This window comes from Dioscorea cayenensis, chromosome 10 (assembly GCF_009730915.1).
Source record: "Dioscorea cayenensis subsp. rotundata cultivar TDr96_F1 chromosome 10, TDr96_F1_v2_PseudoChromosome.rev07_lg8_w22 25.fasta, whole genome shotgun sequence".
NCBI lineage: Eukaryota > Viridiplantae > Streptophyta > Magnoliopsida > Dioscoreales > Dioscoreaceae > Dioscorea > Dioscorea cayenensis.
The window spans coordinates 7,074,462-7,095,800 of NC_052480.1; the positions used below are offsets into that span (position 1 = coordinate 7,074,462).

Consider the following 21,339-nt stretch of genomic DNA (forward strand, 5'->3'; position numbering starts at 1 on the left):
AGTTAAGGTATTGTTTCCAGAGAAGATGAGAAACCATTTCTCGTCCAAAGAACAAGAAATTCATCCGAGTAGCAAGAGAATTACATGAAGACGGAAGTCCGCATTTACATGTTTTAATACAATTGGTAGGTAGGGCACAGGTAACAAATCAAAGATTGTTTGATATTGTTTCTCCCAGTTCATCTATTGTCTTTCACAATTTGAGCGCAAATTATGAAAGACTATTTTACGAGCCTCTAGATCCTTACATATCTTTCTGGGAATATTTATCTTTTAATATAACCAGGATTATGAATGAATGGATGCAGCATAATTTTCAGATTAATAATGCTGCGCAGCCGGATGAAAATATAATTATTCACAGAGAAGATTGCATAGGGGCCATCAGTCTGATTGTTGAAGGCCCAAGTCGTATTGGCCGTTCTACAGTTTCTTTTGCCTCCTGGTTGTACATATAACAGATAATATAATAATTTTATATTGCATAGTGGGACCCACTAATTTGAATTCTTTGGCAGAATTCTTGGAGAAGAATTCGAGTTGATTTTTTAAATATTTTTTAAATTTGAATATTTCTGAGAAAGATAGTTGGCTGTATCTTTAATTCAAACCAACCAATCAGGAGTAGACACGTGGCGGTACGGAGGTGGCCATCCGCAGTAATATTAATATGCGGATGGCTAACAAGCAACACAGACACATATACACTTACACACTTTAGAATTTAGATTGTAGTGTCATTCTATTCACAAGTGTGTAAACCCATTTATTACGAGAATGCCACTACCGCCAAGATTGTTTAATATTTATGCCTGAAATTTATTTCTTACTTATCCTAAATGCTCATTATCAAAAGAGTACACACTAGAGAAGCTGAGAGCCATTTCTCTACCCCGCAACAAGAAATTCATCCGAGTAGCAAGAGAATTACATGAAGACGGAAGTCCGCATTTACATGTTTTAATACAATTGGAAGGTAGGGCACAGGTAACAAATCAAAGATTGTTTGATATTGTTTCTCCCAGTTCATCTATTGTCTTTCACAATTTGAGCGCAAATTATGAAAGACTATTTTACGAGCCTCTAGATCCTTACATATCTTTCTCGGGAATATTTCATCTTTTAATATAACCGTAGATTATGAATGAATGGATCGCGAAAGATAATTTTCAGATTAATAATGTCACAAGCAAATGGATGAAAAATATAATTATTCACAGAGAAGATTGCATAAGGCCCATCGAGCCCTGATTGTTGAAGGCCCAAGTCGTATCGGGCCGCTCTACGCTTTCTTTTGCCTCCGGTTGTACATATATAATGTATAATATAATAATTTTATATTACATAGTGGGACCCACTAATTTGAATTCTTTCAGGCAATCCCTTGAGAAGAATTCGAGTTGATTTTTTTAAATATTTTTTTAAATTTGAATATTTCTCGAGAAAGATAGTTGGTCAGATCTTTAATTCAAACCAACCAATCAGGAGTAGACACGTGGCGGTACGGAGGTGGCCATCCGCAGTAATATTAATATGCGGATGGCTAACAAGCAACACAGACACATATACACTTACACACTTTAGAATTTAGATTGTAGTGTCATTCTATTCACAAGTGTGTAAACCCATTTATTACGAGAATGCCACTACCGCCAAGATTGTTTAATATTTATGCCTGAAATTTATTTCTTACTTATCCTAAATGCTCATTATCAAAAGAGTACACACTAGAGAAGCTGAGAGCCATTTCTCTACCCCGCAACAAGAAATTCATCCGAGTAGCAAGAGAATTACATGAAGACGGAAGTCCGAATTTACATGTTTTAATACAATTGGAAGGTAGGGCACAGGTAACAAATCAAAGATTGTTTGATATTGTTTCTCCCAGTTCATCTATTGTCTTTCACAATTTGAGCGCAAATTATGAAAGACTATTTTACGAGCCTCTAGATCCTTACATATCTTTCTGGGAATATTTATCTTTTAATATAACCAGGATTATGAATGAATGGATGCAGCATAATTTTCAGATTAATAATGCTGCGCAGCCGGATGAAAATATAATTATTCACAGAGAAGATTGCATAGGGGCCATCAGTCTGATTGTTGAAGGCCCAAGTCGATCTGGGCCGCTCTACGCTTTCTTTTGCCTCCGGTCGTATATATAATGTATAATATAATAATTTTATATTGCATAGTGGGACCCACTAATTTTGAATTTTTTGCGTAATTCTTCGAGAAGAATTCGAGTTGATTTTTTTAAATATTTTTTTAAATTTGAATATTTCTGAGAAAGATAGTTGGCTGTATCTTTAATTCAAACCAACCAATCAGGAGTAGACACGTGGCGGTACGGAGGTGGCCATCCGCAGTAATATTAATATGCGGATGGCTAACAAGCAACACAGATACATATACACTTACACACTTTAGAATTTAGATTGTAGTGTCATTCTATTCACAAGTGTGTAAACCCATTTATTACGAGAATGCCACTACCGCCAAGATTGTTTAATATTTATGCCCTCGAAATTTATTTCTTACTTATCCTAAATGCTCATTATCAAAAAGAGTACACACTAGAGAAGCTGAGAGCCATTTCTCTACCCCGGCAACAAGAAATTCATCCGAGTAGCAAGAGAATTACATGAAGACGGAAGTCCGAATTTACATGTTTTAATACAATTGAAGGTAGGGCAGTGTAACAAATCAAAGATTGTTTGATATTGTTTCTCCCAAACTATCTATTGTCTTTCACAATTTGAGGGCAAATTATAAAAGATTATTTTACCAGCCTCTAGATCCTTACATATCTTTCTCGGAATATTTATCTTTTTAATATAACTCAGATTATGAATGAATGGATGCAAAGATAATTTTCGGGATTAATAATGTCAAGCAAACTGGATGAAAAATATAATTATTCACAGAGAAGATTGCATAGGGGCCCATCACCGATTGTTGAAGGCCCAAGTCGATTGGGCCGCTCTACGCTTTTTGCCTCCCGGTCGTATATATAATGTATAATATAATAATTTTATATTACATAGTGGGACCCACTAATTTGAATTCTTTGGCAGAATTCTTGGAGAAGAATTCGAGTTGATTTTTTAAATATTTTTTAAATTTGAATATTTCTGAGAAAGATAGTTGGCTGTATCTTTAATTCAAACCAACCAATCAGGAGTAGACACGTGGCGGTGAGGAGGGGGTCATCCGCAGTAATATTAATATGCGGATGGCTAACAAGCAACACATACACATATACACTTACACACTTTAGAATTTAGATTGTAGTGTCATTCTATTCACAAGTGTGTAAACCCATTTATTACGAGAATGCCACTACCGCCAAGAGGGTTTAATATTTATGCCTGGAATTTATTTCTTACTTATCCTAAATGCTCATTATCAAAATAGTACACACTAGAGAAGATGAGAGCCATTTCTCTCGTCCAGCAACAAGAAATTCATCCGAGTAGCAAGAGAATTACATGAAGACGGAAGTCCGCATTTACATGTTTTAATACAATTGGTAGGTAGGGCACAAGTAACAAATCAAAGATTGTTTGATATTGTTTCTCCCAGTTCATCTATTGTCTTTCACAATTTGAGCGCAAATTATGAAAGACTATTTTACGAGTCTCTAGATCCTTACATATCTTTATGGGAATATTCATCTTCTAATATAACCAGGATTATGAATGAATGGATGCAGCATAATTTTCAGATTAATAATGTCAAGCAAATTTGGATGAAAAATATAATTATTCACAGTAGAAGATTGCATAAGTCCCATCAGCCCCGATTGTTGAAGGCCCAAGTCGATCTGGGCCGCTCTACGCTTTCTTTTGCCTCCCTGGTCAGTATACATATAATGTATAATATAATAAGTTTTATATTACATAGTGGGACCCACTAATTTTACTTTTTAAGTAATTCTTCGAGAAGAATTCGAGGTGATTTTTTTAAATATTTTTTTAAATTTGAATATTTCGAGAAAGATAGTTGGTCAGATCTTTAATTCAAACCAACCAATCGTGAGTAGACACGTATGCAAGATTTGGAGGTGGCCATCCGCAGTAATATTAATATGCGATGGCTAACAAGCAACACATACACATATACACTTACACACTTTTAGAATTTAGATAGTAGTGTCATACTATTCACAAGTGTGTAAACCCATTTATTACTGAGAATGTCGCTACCGCTGATTGGTTAGTTTGAATTAAAGTATTAATCCTGTAGCCTCCATGTAGAAATAGTTATGTGGGCCCCGCCACGTGTTATCTATAGATATTTAGTTTTAGGCGACAGATTAAAGAATTAATGTCTCTGTTACTTAATTATAATTTAACCACGTTTCCATTAATAATGTCTATTATTAGTATTAAAATTGATTAACTTTTAGATGTATAAGATAGCAGTGAAATCGACATCTTATTAGGTATAGCCTGGTTGCTTTGAAACCACGCAAATAATAAATGATGTATAATATATGTATAAATTACTAGCCAACGGTTATTATTCGATGAAGAGATGGCTATCCCTAGCATGTATATGTATTATAGGAACCGGCAACCATATACTGGCTTTCGTTACAATACATTATATATGAAGAACAAATATCCATCCAGTGCATTTACTCACTGTGTAGGCTGCCAATACTCTCGTGGTCTCTTTTCTCGGGATTATTCCAAAGAAACCATTTGTTCGATCAAGATTAAGTATATTACGTAACCTATTAAGTCCAGCTCAAATCTTGTTAAACCCTTGAATAGGTCGTGAACTATCTCACACTACCATCCTTTTGGTATAAAAGATGATAAGCTGAGACAAACCATTCATAATATTGAGATCTTTGTATTTAATCGGAACCGCTATAGGTTATGAAATCGCCGTAATGTAATATGATGGTCGCTGATGATAAAGCAATATACTCACTGCATGGCGTTGTTGATGTATTTGTAATTAAAGACAGGAGACCACGAGGAACGACATTACCAAAATTTGAGGAGATATTCAATATTAGTGATAACTACTCGGCCGATGCATTGATACAGACATCTGTACTTCTAGATACTCGCTTATATGTAAGAAGAAAATTGTAATTAATCAATCAAAAGCCACGATATTGAAGATATACGACAAGATGTTAAACTCGTCCCACACGAGATCCTAGATGGTCGTGTTCCGTGATGAGCCGTAAATGAAGATCGGTCAAGACAAAGAATACATCAAGAATGCATTACTCAGACAGTACTTGGGAAAGTGAAGGAACCACCTCTTTACAAATTGGTGTTAATACAAGGATTGGTTATGTGTAGTTATGTATCCAAACATAATAAAATAAGCAATCAATTAAATATCTCTATCGCTCAGAATACCGATAATTATAAATAAATGCTAATAAAATACATCAAGACAATACGCTTTAATACATACTAGTAACAATCAGATACAAACCAATACCGTATTACAACATTACTTAAATAAGAACCGAAATCTACTACTCTAATTCATTATCACACGCAGTTGGAATACATTTTTAGATCGGTTTTTTTGGTGACGTAACAATCGATTTTCTTGTAACCTCTCAGATCGACCAAATAGATTTACCAATGATTAATCCCAGCTTGAGCTGTCTCCATGCTTATGTCGGTTCGAGGATCATAGGATGTTCCTGCCCAACTTCGTAAATAGAAAGGGCCAATTTGGTCAATATCCCTCATTACGCTTCAACCAAGATCCGTAGAGATCCATATGCTAAATTCTCATCCTTGTATGATTCTCCAGGAAGTAGATTTAAATAATTTGAAGTTGTTAGTGTTGAATTGCTACGGCATACAGCCTTACATACCTCTCCGTATTGTACATGTTTGAAATCTACATCCTTGAGTGTGTATTTAGGAGAGTGAATCTCAACCATTGGTCCTCTAAATGTCACGTGTCTCGCTTATGAAAGCAAATCGATAATTTTAATAACCCTTTATTTTTTTGTGAAATGGGACCCAACCTTGATATTTGAATCTTCAGCTCGGAAATAGGCTCTCCATGGAATAGGGCCATTAACAGAAAAATATGAAGCAGAATAATAATGTAGATCAATTTGACAATCTATTGAAACCGAACTCACCAGAATGTACTGACTCGCCATCATTCTTTTTCATCATGTATTTCTACAATCATTAATCGAGTTGTATCGAAAGATACCGCTGGATTATATTCTATTTTGCAGTGATCTATCTTTTAAACAATGGTCGATTAATTTGGCCTCAAGCTTATTTCACTACTAGGAAAAACAAGTCGAATAGGTTGCAAGTCATAGGATAATCAGACTCTAATCTTTTGGAAACATGATAATCAAGTAAGTGATATTAGTCGTGAATCCATTATTGAAGAACAGCTCAAGAAGCTAAAGATTTAATAATCACTCAAATGTGACTTCAGTTTATTAACTAGTCATGATTTAATAATTTCAATGTGCAATAGACGAAACCTGGCCACCAAGTAGCTTATATTAGCTAGAGTGGCATTCTCATAATAAATGGGTTTACACACTTGTGAATAGTATGAATTAACCAAGAATAAATCAACTTATTAATTATAAAAACAATTCAAAGTGTTAAAAATGCAAAACATCACGATTTTTTATTTGAAAATACTACGTTAGCAAATTTTCAAGCAGTCGACTCAAATAGCCTAGTCAACACATCACATCATGGTGATGCTGACGTACTAGTGATCATTTTGTCAATTAAAATGGCCATAGAGCCATTTATTTAACAAAAAAAATATGGTCACTTTATTAAAAAAAGTCTCAATAAATATGTCTTTATAAGTACTACTATTTATTTTTTTACATATTTCATTCACATTCTAATAGTTAGTGCATCCAAGTATGAGTATAAACCATCGATGACAATCCAAGTATGAAGTATAAACTATCGTTAACAATGATTCTCATTCTAGCTGTGTTTATTACCTCTATCCAAACACAGTTTAAAAAAAATATATATATATCATGCCACATGAGTCATTATTCATAGATATCCATCAATGAATTAAACTGTATTTCTAAAGAAGAAAAAACGTGGTCAGATATTTGAGTTTATGAAGTACTTTAATATATATATTATATATACATATATTTACTTAACATACTGACAAAGGTATGCTCATATTTTCCGGATACTTTTCACTATTGGATTAATAGATTTCAATTTAAAGTTTTAAAAAAAATAATATTCAATATATAAAGTTTAATTGAGGTTTTCATTTTTCTTTACATACGGAATGAAATTTTATAATTTTACTTTTATTTATGGACCAAGTTTAGCTTTTAGAAATGTGAAAAAATAGAACCAGTCAGTGTGGATCTTGATTTACATGATGCATTTGTATAAATTAAAAAAATATTTTTTTGCCTATACAACCTCAAAAAATACCACTAATCATTGAGCTGCCTTTTTTTCACAAAAAAAGTTTTTGTTCAGGTATGTCTTTGAAAAATTCATTAATTATGTCCATATCTTTCAATAAAACAAAATACCATCTATACTTCTTACAATTTGATTTGTTTACATGTATATCTCTCTAACTCACACGTACCTCTATAATATATTATAAATCATATAGATAAATTTTTTATAGCAATAAAAATTGAAATTTATAATAATAAAACTAAATAAAAATTTTTAAGGATATTTATTTATGTAAAAATATTGATTTAATCACACTTAGAAATTATAGAATGTAAATTTAACGAATAAAATGAGTTTAGCTTTTCAAAGGTGTATATGTAAAATTATTCATATAATAACCATTAGGATTTGAAAGGATATACATGCACAAGTTTTTTTATCATGTAATATGTGATAACATATTGGGGTTTTCTATATCTGAAATTCACCAAATTAATGGTGTATATATATACAAAATTAACTTAATCAATTTAAAATTTTTTAAAGTTTAGTTATAAAGAATATAATGAGTTCAAATTTTTGGGCATATTACAAAAATAGTAGTTTATTAATGATGATTAGAAATTTTTAGTGGTATGTATGCATAGAGTTTTTTTGGTCATTTAACTTGTAATATATTTGATTGTGTCTGTGGGTAAAGAGGTATATATACAAATAAATCATAAATTTAAAGACATACACACAACAGGATATACATGTAATTAGATAAATTTCAAAAAAATATATAGATAAAAAAATATTTTTAATAATGTATACAAGTAATATATATATATATATATATATATATATATATATATGTAAACAACTCTAATTTTAATGGAAATGGATGGTATTTGGTTTTATAAGAAGGTATACACCGCAGGCTAAGTTTTAAGTATTTAAAAAAAGAAAACCAAAATTGACCAATCTAATATAAATAAATCAAATTGTTATTTATTTAATAATTTATTATATACAAATTCAAAATTTTAGTTTCTCAAACTATTTTCAAAACTCTGAATAATATTGATTATATATAGAGGTTCGATCATCTATGTAAGTTCTTAGAATCGAAATTTATGAACGTTGCTATCAACCGTTGGATTTTGATCCAACGGTTGATCACTACTGGATGTAGCAATGTTAATGACACTGTGCTGGTCTGTGGCAAACAACCTTTTGTCATATATTGTAATTTTATATTCAATAATTAAGGAAAGTTATATAATCAGGATCAAGTCTTTTTTTTTTTGTTGTGGTTCTCAAAGGAACGAAAAGAATTATAATATTTTTTGAGGATTAAAGTGATTATTTAACATTTTTTTGGGTTTAACCCCAATTGAAGATCAAACTCATAGTCAATTTTTGAAAATAAATATTTAAATAAAAACAACAAAAATTCTTATCACTCATCTCTCCAACAATATCTCATAAATTAATGTATTTTATTAATTAAATAAAAATATTTTAAATCAAAATTTCATTTTTATGAATAACAATATTAATAATTTATTTTCAAAGATATAATTATTGAATATATATATATATATATTTATAATAAATAAATACAACAAATTTTTTTTTATATCCACCCTTGAAACAACAAAATTTCTTTATAATTCATATCTCTAGCAATATCTCATAAATTAATGTATTTTATTTATTAAATTAAATATTTTAAAATCAAAAACTCATTTTTATAAATAATAATATTAATTTATCATTATTCCAATTATAATAATAATAATTATTATATATATATATATATATGAATCTGATTATTAAAAAAAAGAGGAAGTTAATGTTTTATAACTTTTAGTCCCACATTGGCTATGGGTAAAGAAGCACCAAGACAGTTCCATATAAAAGGAGATGGTTGGCAATTGAGAAGAGCATACCTTTCTCGGCCTTTTGGCTAAGATCAAGTGTAGTATCTGTTCTTATCAGTTTAATATCTGATACGTGGGCCATCGGCCCACTATGATATTAAATTAATTTCTTGTTTTGGGGAGGGTCCATCTACACTAGCTTGCTAGTGGGGCCCTCAAGCGTCGCCTCTGCGTTGCACTACTGCAAAGGCTTGGCGCACCCCACCAAACTTCAATTTTAAATTTTATTAATTATGTTTTATTGAATTTGCCATTTGGAAGTAAAATATTGGTAAAAGTAAAAACGGTGAAAGATCCCATCCTCGCATAAGAAGGAATAATGTTGTTAAAATTTAGAGTAATGATGATGTCACAGTATCTATATCGTGTAAAAATTAAATATGTAAATGATAAATTAAAAATCCCTCCGTAATTCCTAAATTAGAAATCACAAATTTGTTTAGGGTTTAGGGCATAGAATTTAGGGTTTAAAGCATAGAATTTAGGGTTTAAATTTTTAGATTCTTAGGGTACAGAGATTCAAATGTGAAGTTTATATATAAAAAATAATGACGCGGATGAGAGTGTGGATGATAAGTTGGTATCCACCATCATTCGATAAATCTATTCAGTAAAAATAGCATCACTCTAAAATTTATTATGTTTTTTAATTAACAAGAAAACTATAAAAAAAAATCTTGAAAATCGCAAAAAATATTTATGTCTCTTAAAAAATCAGCCTTTGATTAACGTGATAAAAAGAAAATAAATTAATAAGTTTCAAAAGTGAATTTCCAAAACCCTTAAATCAGGTTTAATTTATAGTTTGCCATGATAGAAAGATAAATGAAAATAATATTATTAAACGAATTAATTTAGTATGATTTTACTGAAACATTACAAAAAAAATTATATAATCAACTTGAAAATTAAAAAAATTCTCAGAAATTGCGAATCATGTTCATTTTTCTTAAATATCAACATTTTATTAACAAGACAAAGGTAAAATATGTAAATAAATAAATGAATAAAAGCTTCTAAGTAAATTTCCAAAACACTTATGCCATGTTTAATTACTATTCTGCCATCATGCTAGAAAGATAAATGAAAATAACATTATTACACGAATTAATTTATTATGAATTTTACTGAATAACTAAAAAGAATTAGATTAAACAAAAAACTATATAAATATATAAAATAGAAATCTCAGAAATTACAAACCATTTTTATTTTTCTTAAAAAATCAACATTAACAATTTCTTGGTTGAGTGAATGAGCAGACCCAAAATCAAATTCTTGGATCCATAATACTAAAATAGTTATGTTCATTCATTTACGGATTCTTATGTAAGAATGATTTATTTATTTTTTTTTTTTATCTTTTCATCATGAGGGTTACATAGCTGGTGATTTATTAACTCATGAGAGGACTTTAATCACTTAAGTGATATCTAACTAAATTAATAAATTTCTAAAGAATCGTTAAACCACCGTATGTATATAATGAGTTACCATCCATTGATACCTTCTGGTGGAGCTTCTCTTGTCGCTTTTGTCATTGAGCATTTCGTTAGCAAGACAAAAGAAAGAAATAAATAAATAAATAAAAGCTTCAACTGTTAATTTCGAAACCCTTACATCAAGTTTAATTACTATTATGCCATGCACAACCGAGCTCTCTGATCTTCGATAAACCCTCGCGAAACCCTCAAACCCTTCTTCTTCTTCTTCTTCTTCTTCTTCGCAGAGGAGCACGATGCTGAGCCACTGCTCCAAGCCCCATCGTCTCCTCATCCTCTCCTCTCTCCTCGGTTCCCAATCCAATCGCTTCTCATCCCTTGCCGTCAATCCCTCTCCAGACCCCTCCAATGGCGACGCTTCTCACCTCCAACCTCCCTCCCAGGAATCCGTCCTCTATGTCCTCAAGAAGCTCGATAAAAATCCCCACAAGGCCCTCGAATTCCTCTCCTGCATCTCCGAGAAGCACAGCTTCAACCCCAACGCCGCCACGCGCAACCTCATGCTCCGAATCCTCGGCCGCAAGGATCACCTCAAGGATTTCTGGGTTTTCCTCAGATCCATGACCTCCGATGGTTACTCCATCGATCAAGGTACGTACCTCACTCTCCTTGCTAGTTTCAAGCAGCAGAAGCTCCCTGCCGAGTGCTCCGCTCTTGCGAAGTTCTACAAAGATGCTGGTTTGAAAACCGAGTTGCAGAACTCTGTTGACGGCGTTGTTAAAGCCATTGTTGATGCTGATGTTTGGGATGATGAGGTTGAAAGGTGTTTAGAGGATTTAGGGGTGTCTTGGTCGGAGGATTTGGTGGTGCGAGTGCTCCGTGAGGTGAGGAATTACCCTTTGAATGCTCTCAGCTTCTTTAGATGGGCCATTGGTCGGCAGGGATTTCAACCATGGCTCAGCTGCTTACAATGCTGTTGCTCGAGTTCTCAGGGCGAGAGGAATCCATAGAGGAGTTCTGGAGCTTGGTTGATGAGATGAAGAAGAAAGGGCATGATATGGACATTGATACTTATATAAAAGCTTTCGAGGGCATTTCAAGAAGAGCAAGATGATCAAGGATGCTGTGGAACTCTATGAGTTCATGATGGATGGGCCTTACAAACCTGCAATTCAAGATTGTGGCATGCTTTTTGCGGCAAATCTCACTTAGTGGGAGTGTGGACCTTGAATTGGTTTATCGGGTTGTGAGGAAGTATGAAGCCGCCGGGTATTCTTTTGTCAAAGGTTGTTTATGATGGCATTCATCGGTGTCTTACTAGTACCGGGCAGTTTGATGAAGCTGATGAGATTTTGAGGAAAATGAAGCAAGAGGGATTTGAGCCAGATAACATCACTTACAGCCAGTTGGTGTATGGACTTTGTAAGGCGAAGAGGTTGGAGGAAGCTTGCAAGGTGTTGGATGAAATGGAAGAGTGTGGATGTGTTCCTGATGTTAAGACTTGGACAATTTTGATTCAAGGGCATTGTTCGGCCGGGCAAGTAGAGAAGGCATTAGAGTGTATGACAAAGATGATAGCGAAGGGTTGTAATGCCGATGCGGATCTTGTGGAAGTTATGGTAAAAGGTTTGTGTGGTGAGAATAAGGAGGATGGTGCCTACACTCTGATTGTTGAAATGGTGGAGAGGACCCGAGTTAGGCCTTGGCAAGCTACATACAAGTATTTGATTCGAGAGTTATTGAACAAACGGAAGCTTGAAGAGGGATTGGAGATTCTAAGAATGATGAAGAGCCATAATTTTCCACCATTTGCCGATCCTTTTCCGTCATACATATCCCAGTTTGGAACAGTTGGTGATGCTGAAGAATTTCTAAAAGCATTGACAGTGAACAACTTCCCATCATCCGCGGCATATTTAAATGTCTTCAAGTTATTCTTTAAAGAAGGTAGATATCCTGAGGCTCATGACTTACTTTTTAAATGCCCTCATCATATTCGCAAGCATGCTGACATTTGTGAACTTTTTGGTTCAATCAAAGTCGATAATGCTGCTTAGAAATACTAGAGAGATAGACCAGGGGTCTTCTTCTAGGAGAAACTTGGTGCATTGTTAGCATGAAGCCTACATGATGATAATGTGGGTGGAGCATATTACATACTTTCATTGCTCTTTTCTAAGAAAATTGATATGAATATTCCATGTTGAAGTTAGGCCTTGACTTCTGGCTATCAAATATATGTATTCAACACAATGTGTGGGCGGGCTTTCTTCATATGCTACTTTTTTTGGGCACTTGAAAATAAGACCTCAAATCTGCTTGACAGGAACATAATACACCATTTGTTTTTCAACCAAATTTGATGAAGAAATCTAGTGATGTGGTTTACTTCTTGTTTGTAAGACTGGATTTTACTTGCTTGCAAGACTTTAAGAGGGGATTAAGGACTGTGATTTAGTGTTTGAGTTCTAGTAGTAATATAACTTTGAAAGTTTGCTAGTGTGTTATTAATGTAACTCCGTTTGATGGTTATCTGTATTTGATGTGTTTTGCTGACAAACATTTAAATGAGTATCTGATTCATGTGATAAATCTTAATCAAGTTAATAAACCTATGGATTCTCTCTCTGATTCATGTGATAATTCTTTCTCATTTGTATTTTAGATCAAATTTCATCTAACCTTCCATTACGAAGAGATGCAATTCCTTCTTGTTTGTCTTCTCTATATCTTCTTTAAAGAAGTCTTAAATTAACGGACATACTGTTCTAGAACTTCAAGTTAATTACTATTTTTGTTAGCAATAGAAATTATATTCCAAATGTATCTATTATACTGATAAAATATCACCATACTTTAGCTTTATGTTTCACTCTTGCCCAGCCAGTCTCTAGATCACCTCCCACATTTACCAGTTTAATTTGTCTCCACTAGAGTATGCTCATATTTGAGTTCAGTGTCGATTAAGAATTTAGTTTTTTTTCGTCTATCAATTCTATCAGAGACAGAGAGTCTATTTTCTCGGCATCTCGACATCTCAATGATCACAATTTGGCATCGGCTTTCCGGTAGATATATAGGCTTGTTTGGATGAGCTTATAAAAAAAAGTACTTTTTTTGACTTTTGTAGAAGCACTTTTGGGAAAAGTACTCTTGAGTAAGTTAAGTGCTTATAAAAAAAACTGGTCTTTTGTAGCTCTTATAAAATAAGCTGTTTTTGGGCTTATTTTACAGCTTTAGCTTATCCAAAAAAGCTGATCCAAACACCAATAAACCATCATAAACACTTAACTTATGAAATAAATGCTTTTGGATCAGCTATAAGCTGATCCAAACAAACCTTAATAAGTTTTCTTCTCCTTCGAAGTTGCATTTTCTTGTTTGTGATTCAGTTCTTTGGCTAATGAAATCCTTGTCTAGCTTGGTTGGTTCTATCTGATCAATTTCTCATGTTGTGATTATGACTTTATAAATTATGCACAGGAATCGTCAATTTCTTAACTCCCATCTTTTATTTTGTAAATCATTTTTCAAAAAAAGCAAGCATTTTCCGGTGCTGTCTTATTTTATTAGCACCAGATCTTCTGGATCTTTTATGTGGTGATCATGTTGAATCTTTCAACATACACATGATATATTTATATTTATTAAAAAAAACTATTTACTTTTTTTTTTAAATATTCTGCATTTTGTCTTTTATTAATAATTTAGCTGCATGAAATTCGGAGAAAGTACTTACGTGGCATCTCTACGTGTTTTGCTTGTTTTTTTTCCTGAAAGGATGTTGGTGATGATGGTGATGGGTTTTGATGTAATAATGAGTATCATTATATCGTGTATAAACATTTCTTTGCCTTTTCATAGTTTTGGGAAGGTAATCTGTTTTATAACTTATTCTACCTTGTTTGCTTGTCAACTAAACATCACACATGGAAATAAATTTTGTTTTTTTCAAAAATTTTATATTATTAAATAGGTAAAATTAATAAGCATAATATTACTAATATTAAATATTAATTTAATTTTCAAAATATACTTGTCACCATTATTTAAATTTATGATAATTAGTTAACACAATCAAAGTATAGGCTAACTTACTATAATATTTGATTTTTCTCTCGTTTCTCTATGTTTTTCGTAGACTCATTAACTAATTTTTTTTCAAGAAAGTTTTCTTTTGGATATATTCAAATCTTTATAAATTGAATAAATTTTCAATAGTTTAATTTCTTTATGTTTGGATCATGCATAATAAAATTTAATATTAATTAACTCCATATTTAATAAAAAAAAACCTTTATAAATAATTTAAAATTATCAAACCAATCAATAATTTTTTAATTTATTAATACTGAATTTTTTATTTATTAAAGATCAAATTTTAAACTTCACTTTAATATTAACTTAAAAATGATGGCCCTTCAGACCTACTTGTCCACACATTATCCAGCCAACAAATCTTATGCTTCACACTAGATCATATCATCCTCTTTCTTTTTCACATCCATCAACCAAATCCAGAACCTTCCTCTATTAACCCATAAACAAATCACATAAACAAAACAACCATCAATTAATTAACTTCTAAAACCAAACAACAAAAACAACAACAACAATAAAAATAAAACCAAGTAGTTGTCTCAGTGATGAGTCACAACAAAAACAGATCACACGCGGCTCACTTTCGGAGGCTCATCAGCGCAAGCAAAGCAAACCAAAGATTAACATACGCGTGTTACACCGCGAACCTTCAGTGCCCACATTCTCACTCTCCCTTTCAACACGTGTCCTTCATGATTCCCGTTTCCCCATCTGTGGCCCATGGTTTTGGAGCTCACATTAATTCTCATTCATTCACACTCTTATTTTTTCACTCTATTTATATCCTCACTATACTCCAAACCATTCATTATTTCTTCTTTTTCTTTTTCTATTGCTGTTGGTGTTGCTGCTATTACTAATACAACCACTCATATTGAGAATGGGGATAAGTAGCATGCCAAATGTGGGTGAAGCTTTTTTTCCTTTTATGATAGTGTTGCTTCCATTGGGTTTGTTGAAGGATGGAGTTAGGTGGGTGGTTTTGCATGTTATGACTAGTGATTGTGGAGATGCTCATTTTGAAGTTGTTGATGATGATGGTGATGAAGAGGAGGAAGAGAAGGAGGTTGAGGTTTTGAAATTGGAGGAGGTTGAGAAAGATGGGGATTGGTGTTGTGTTTGTTTGCATGGATTTGAAGAGGGAGAGGAGGTGAGTCAAGTTGTTTCTTGTAGGCACTTTTTTCATAAGGAGTGTTTGGGGAGATGGTTGGGTCTTTCTCATAGGACTTGTCCTCTTTGTAGGTCTCAACTCTGAAGGAGAGTGAGTTTTTTATTTGTCTCTTTTTTTTATTTATTTGTTTGGGAAAATAGAATTGGGTTTTGATGGTTTATGTTTTGGTTTTGAAGAGAGTGGCTGGTGCATGATTGGATTTGTTTTTAAGAAAAGAAAAAGAAAAAGAGTTGATTAAATTTGATTTATAGGAATTTTGTTATTATCTTTTATTCTATGTTTTCTAATGTGTTGATTCTAGAAATATATGCATTGACAAGCATAAGATCTCAAATCAGAACATTTAATGTTTGGCAACTGCCTATTGAACCGCCAAGTACCCTTCCTAACCAAACTTCACTAACAGACCCTGCACGGCACTCCCACTTGGTACCAGTTTACACCACTTTGCGTGTTCGCATTTATCACCAAGATAATAATTAATTAATAAATAAAATAAGAATAATATCCTGCATAATCTCTTTATTATTTTAAAAACTCTTTAATTTTTTTATTATTTTTTTTCATAAAAAAATACAGATGTGCGTAAAGTATACGCTCAACCTCATAAAAATTAAAACTCACACTAATAATTATGAAAAAAAAAAATACAAGTTGATTATTCAGTTCAGTATAATTTTGTTTATATCTGGAATCAAATATAGAGAAACAATCTGTTAATAAAGATAAACGGAATGAAAAGTACAACACATTTTTTCACTCACACAATAATAAAGAACACCGTCTTAAAATTGCTGATACTTACTCTTCTCAATACTCATCAAAGGGTCTTTCACTCGTGGCTCATCCTAAATCTTCAAGTAGGGTATCTTATATAGACGCATCAACGTCTTAATAGATCTTCCTCTTTTAGACTTCTCCGTGGCTTTCTAAATTGAACACCTTCCAAAGTTAGATGTTGTAACAGGAAATTCAGTTGTTTAACCTGAGGCAATGAAATTGTTGCGATGGAAGTTTGACTATTCCCTTTGCTTGTCTTCCACGGTCCCGCATGGACTCGCTTTCTCTCGATTGAAGTTTCGGGATCGATTGATTATGCCCGATGCGTGTGCTAGGTTAAGGTTAACGATGCCTCCGAGCCCCTATCTCTAAAGGGGCTTATGTGATCGATCTCGGTTGACACCGCCCACCTTCTTTGAATATGACCGAGATTACGTAATGTTTGCCACCTTAGTCTTGTTGACCAAGTTGACCAGGAGATATTTTTGTTTCCCTTTGATCTGTTTGACGGATTATGGGATTCCCGACAAGGTTTCTTCTCACCGTGGCTTCTCACCCATGAGCTTCGGTCTTGTCGTGGTTGGTGGGAGAGTTTTCTATAGCAAAGGCATCCTTCTTCTCTTCCTCCTACTCCTTCTTCTTCTTCTTAATAGCAACCTTCCCTTGGAGTTTTGGACTGAAGAGACCAGCCGTGAGGAGGATCTCGAAGTTGCAATGCTTTGGGTTATGTAGTGGCGAGGAGGTTGGAGCTTCATCGATTGTTTCTTCGTCAAGCTTCATGTTAGCATCTGGGGTGTTGTGGATGAAGCTTCTTGTTAGATCTTTCTTCTAAGCTTGGTAGTGACTGTTCTTGTGGGTTTGTTGTGTTGTTTCCATGTCTTGATGAGGCATACACCTTAATCTTTTGGTTTAGATGTATATTTATCTTGTTTATAATTCTTGTAAGCTTAAACCTTGGTTTCATGCATCCTTGAAGCCTATCTGGTGTTTGTTTGTGTCCAGCTTGGTCGATCTATTCTGTCAGCATGCTTAAACTTTAGAGAGTTTCACATTTGATGATCTTGCTTTATGAGTATATATATGTATATATATCTTGTATGTGTATATGGCAGTGCATGAGACCTTACTCTTTATACTGATTTTATTTTGTTAAAAGCATGACTGTTCTGTTGCTTTGTTAGCTTTGAAACTTTTTAATTGTGAGTAACTAGTTGTAAGCCTAAGGTTGTGTTAAACTTGCAAACTTAGTCAGATTTTCGGGTTACTGTTCATGTGTCATCTAAAACCTTGAGTTAGCAATGAGAACCTTGTGAGTGGGAGTAAACCTTGTTTGTTGACTTTTTGATCCTTGCTTAACTATTTAGATAAAAAGCTTTCATGCTTCTAAACTTGGAAACTTTGAGTATGCAGCCATTATGTTTCGGTTGTTAATATTATTCACACTTTGGTCTAAGCATGACATCTTGTAATCTTGACATGATAGCTTATTATTTTTGTTATATATTTAATTTGTGGTTAAGGTAACCTGATGCCTTAGTTTGTTTGAAATCCTCATTGTCTAAACTTGGGGTTAATTAAATTTGTGTTAGCTTAATCATAATGATGTCCTTAGTTTATCTTTAATGGTATTTAGTGCTTGTAGAAAGTTAAACATGTAAGCATTCTTTCTAAAATTTTCTATTTGCTTAAATATATTCACAGCGAAACCGGCCATGGTGTAAATCATCATTTAAATATATGCTACTATAGGTTCTGTAAACTTGAGTGGCTTCCAGAAGCATGGTTATCATATATATATATATATATATTCAGTTATATTTAATGATAGTTAGAATTTTAATTGCTATCTTTGAACCTTGCATATCAGGTTATCATTTATATGCATAGGTATATGACTGTGCTTGATTTACCATGCAATGATTGTAAATTCTTCCTCCGGGGCTTTATTTGTAGCTACGCCCGGCCCAAGACTTAATTCTAAGTATAGCTTTTGTTGGTTAGATCTTGTAGCGAGCCCTAGTTCGCGGGATTTGGTGAACCAACCTGTAGCTCGAAGCCAGGTAGGCTCTCGCACTCGTATAACTCCGTATTTTTTTCTGGCGGTTGCTACTTATTTATTTATTGAATTATTTGGTAAGTTGATGTTATTTATTTATTTATTTATTTATTTATTTATTTATTTAATTGCATTATTTATTCAATATTTCCTCTGTCCGTATTTTGTATTTCTGCGGTTTTAGTACATCTCCATTCCTGGCTCACCCAGCTAGGAGGAGTAAGTCCTAGCCATTTGCACATGTTTTCTGTAGTAGCGCTATCCCCCGACTGTGGTTGAAGATCCGGCTACGGCTGTTGATATTCTATTCTGTTCTGTTCTGTTCCGACTTCACAGTCAATGATCCAACCTCGTATTGTTGATTTCTGTTATTAGCCAGGGAGATGTACATGACTGTTTCTGCGTGTTTTTTGTATTTTTGAATTATTTCTGTATTCTGTGTATTTTCTACATTCTGTATGAATTATGATTTATTATTCTGCAATATCTGCTTTATCTGTTGTTTTTGTGATCCTACTGGGCCCTTATGGCTTATACACTCTGTGAATTCTGTTCTCACAGGAGAAGATCAAGTCTAGGATCGGGGGGGTGTCTGGGAGTCGTATTTTCTGCTTTTGTCAGTATCTCTGTAGTGCACTTTTCTGTGAGTGCAATGCTTGTATTCTGACTGTATTTGTGCTTTGAAAACGGGTAAATTTTTCTAGTGAGTACCCAAGTTTGGCCTTATATCAGTTTGAGCACTAACTTTCAATTTGTATCAAAATGAGCATCAAGTTTTAATTTCATTTCTTTGGCAAGGTAATTGGGGATTTCTGTGGATTTTTGATGACATGGACGTCGGAAAGCTTTCGTGGATGCCCTGGGTCCACATCACCAGGGCTATTGTGTTCTGGAGAGAGAGGAAAAGAAAAGGATGATGGGAGAAAAGTTGACGTGTGCATCCTACATGGACAAAAAAAGCCACATTGGTTAAATGGCTGAGTTAGTGAGTCGGTGACGTCGATCTAAGGCATCGATGCAAGCTTTCTGGTGTCTACATCACCAAAAATCCACCAAAAATTCGCAATTATCTAGCTGGAGAAATGAAATTAAAACTTGGTGCTCATTTTGATACAAATTGAAAGTTTATGCTCAAACTGATATAAGCCCAAACTTAGGTACTCACTGGAAAAATTTACCCCTTTGAAAACTGTTGGGTTAACTTTGTATTCTGTAGGGCTGCTAAAGCCCATACTTGTAGTATTTCAACTTCCGGTATCCCATTCGTGCTTCTGTATTACATTTCTTATTGTGCTTGTTAGGTTGACTCTGACTAGGTCAAATCTGAGGCCTTGCACCCAGTGGAGCCCAGTCCCACTGGATGTGGTCAATCTGTCAGCGGGCCCGGCTGTGGGGCTGGGGCATGACAAGTTCAATCCCAGTTACAACCGAACTTACGACACCTTCAATCTCCCGGTTTCTTCAGTTCGCTTCGTAGAAGTTAACTCATCTCGAGCTCCTCCAGTCTGCACCCACTTCCTTCCTCACATCATTTTAGCAAGTCCCCTCTCCTGAGGGTCGCACCCACCAAGGAACGAACAACCATCTCACCAAATATGGCTACAAAAGATCTCCTGATCTTCTTTCCAAACTTGGCCCAAGTTTCATCTTCACATACGATCATCATTTGAACCATAAATATATTGTTACTAAACTTGATCTCCTCTCATCCAAGTTTAGCCTTCAATATCTTTCAAGCATGATCTCCAATCATCCATGCTTGGATCTTCACATCTTCAATCAATCTTTAATCAAATCTCACCATATATGATTGTGTCCTTGAATAGCTCCGCCCATAAATAACTTTAGATCTTTCTTTCAAATTGTATTGCTAATTATGGTCTTGAGAATCATGTTGCTTGACTTTACCTTTCTTAGTTTGTGTCTTTAAATAGGTTCACACTAAACTAAACTCCATGCAATTTTCATAATTATCTTTTATTCTTGTCAATAATAAATTATTCTTCTCTTTTAGAAATAGATCTTTCATAAAAGAAGTTTACCTAAAATATAATTTCTCATTTTAGATTTTATCAAAGATAAATAAAATCATACTTAAGATAAACTTGTTTTTAGAAAGATCCTTTAACCTTGATGCTCTTTTAAAAAATAGTTATTCTTCATATGAACTTTTGAGAGTAATTTCTCTAAACATAGACTCTCATCATGATTTTCTAGCCCTCATATTTTCATGTGTCATGTCACCATGCATTAGCCGCATCCTCATCCTTATCACCACTTCTTTTGTCAAGTCATCACTGTCACGCCATCTTGTTTGCCATATCATCTCTTGGTTTGTCACCTAATGTCAATCCAAGTCTTCAGAACTAACAAGTTCTTTAATTATTCAGGTTGAAAAAAAAATTCCTCTTTCTACCGTCCGTCTAATTTTCCT

General features: G+C 33.6%; 1 protein-coding gene, 1 long non-coding RNA gene and 1 other non-coding gene across 3 annotated transcripts; all 3 read left to right on the forward strand.

Moving 5' to 3' along the window:
• Nucleotides 1–9,360: 9,360 nt before the first annotated feature.
• On the forward strand, nucleotides 9,361–9,560 carry LOC120271159. The gene has a single exon (XR_005539782.1). It is a non-coding gene; the product is annotated as a U2 spliceosomal RNA (small nuclear RNA).
• A 1,362-nt stretch (nucleotides 9,561–10,922) lies between these two features.
• Nucleotides 10,923–13,418, forward strand: LOC120269947 (pentatricopeptide repeat-containing protein At3g48250, chloroplastic-like). The gene is given in 6 exon segments (XM_039276931.1): nucleotides 10,923–11,737; nucleotides 11,739–11,787; nucleotides 11,789–11,878; nucleotides 11,881–11,988; nucleotides 11,990–12,075; nucleotides 12,077–13,418. Coding segments are annotated over 6 exon segments (1,755 nt in total). The 5' UTR covers nucleotides 10,923–11,093; the 3' UTR covers nucleotides 12,855–13,418.
• Nucleotides 13,419–17,381: 3,963 nt separating this feature from the next.
• Nucleotides 17,382–20,740, forward strand: LOC120270189. The gene is made up of 3 exons (XR_005539586.1): nucleotides 17,382–17,629; nucleotides 18,851–18,909; nucleotides 19,467–20,740. It is a non-coding gene; the product is annotated as an uncharacterized LOC120270189 (long non-coding RNA).
• The last annotated feature ends 599 nt before the right edge of the window (nucleotides 20,741–21,339 follow it).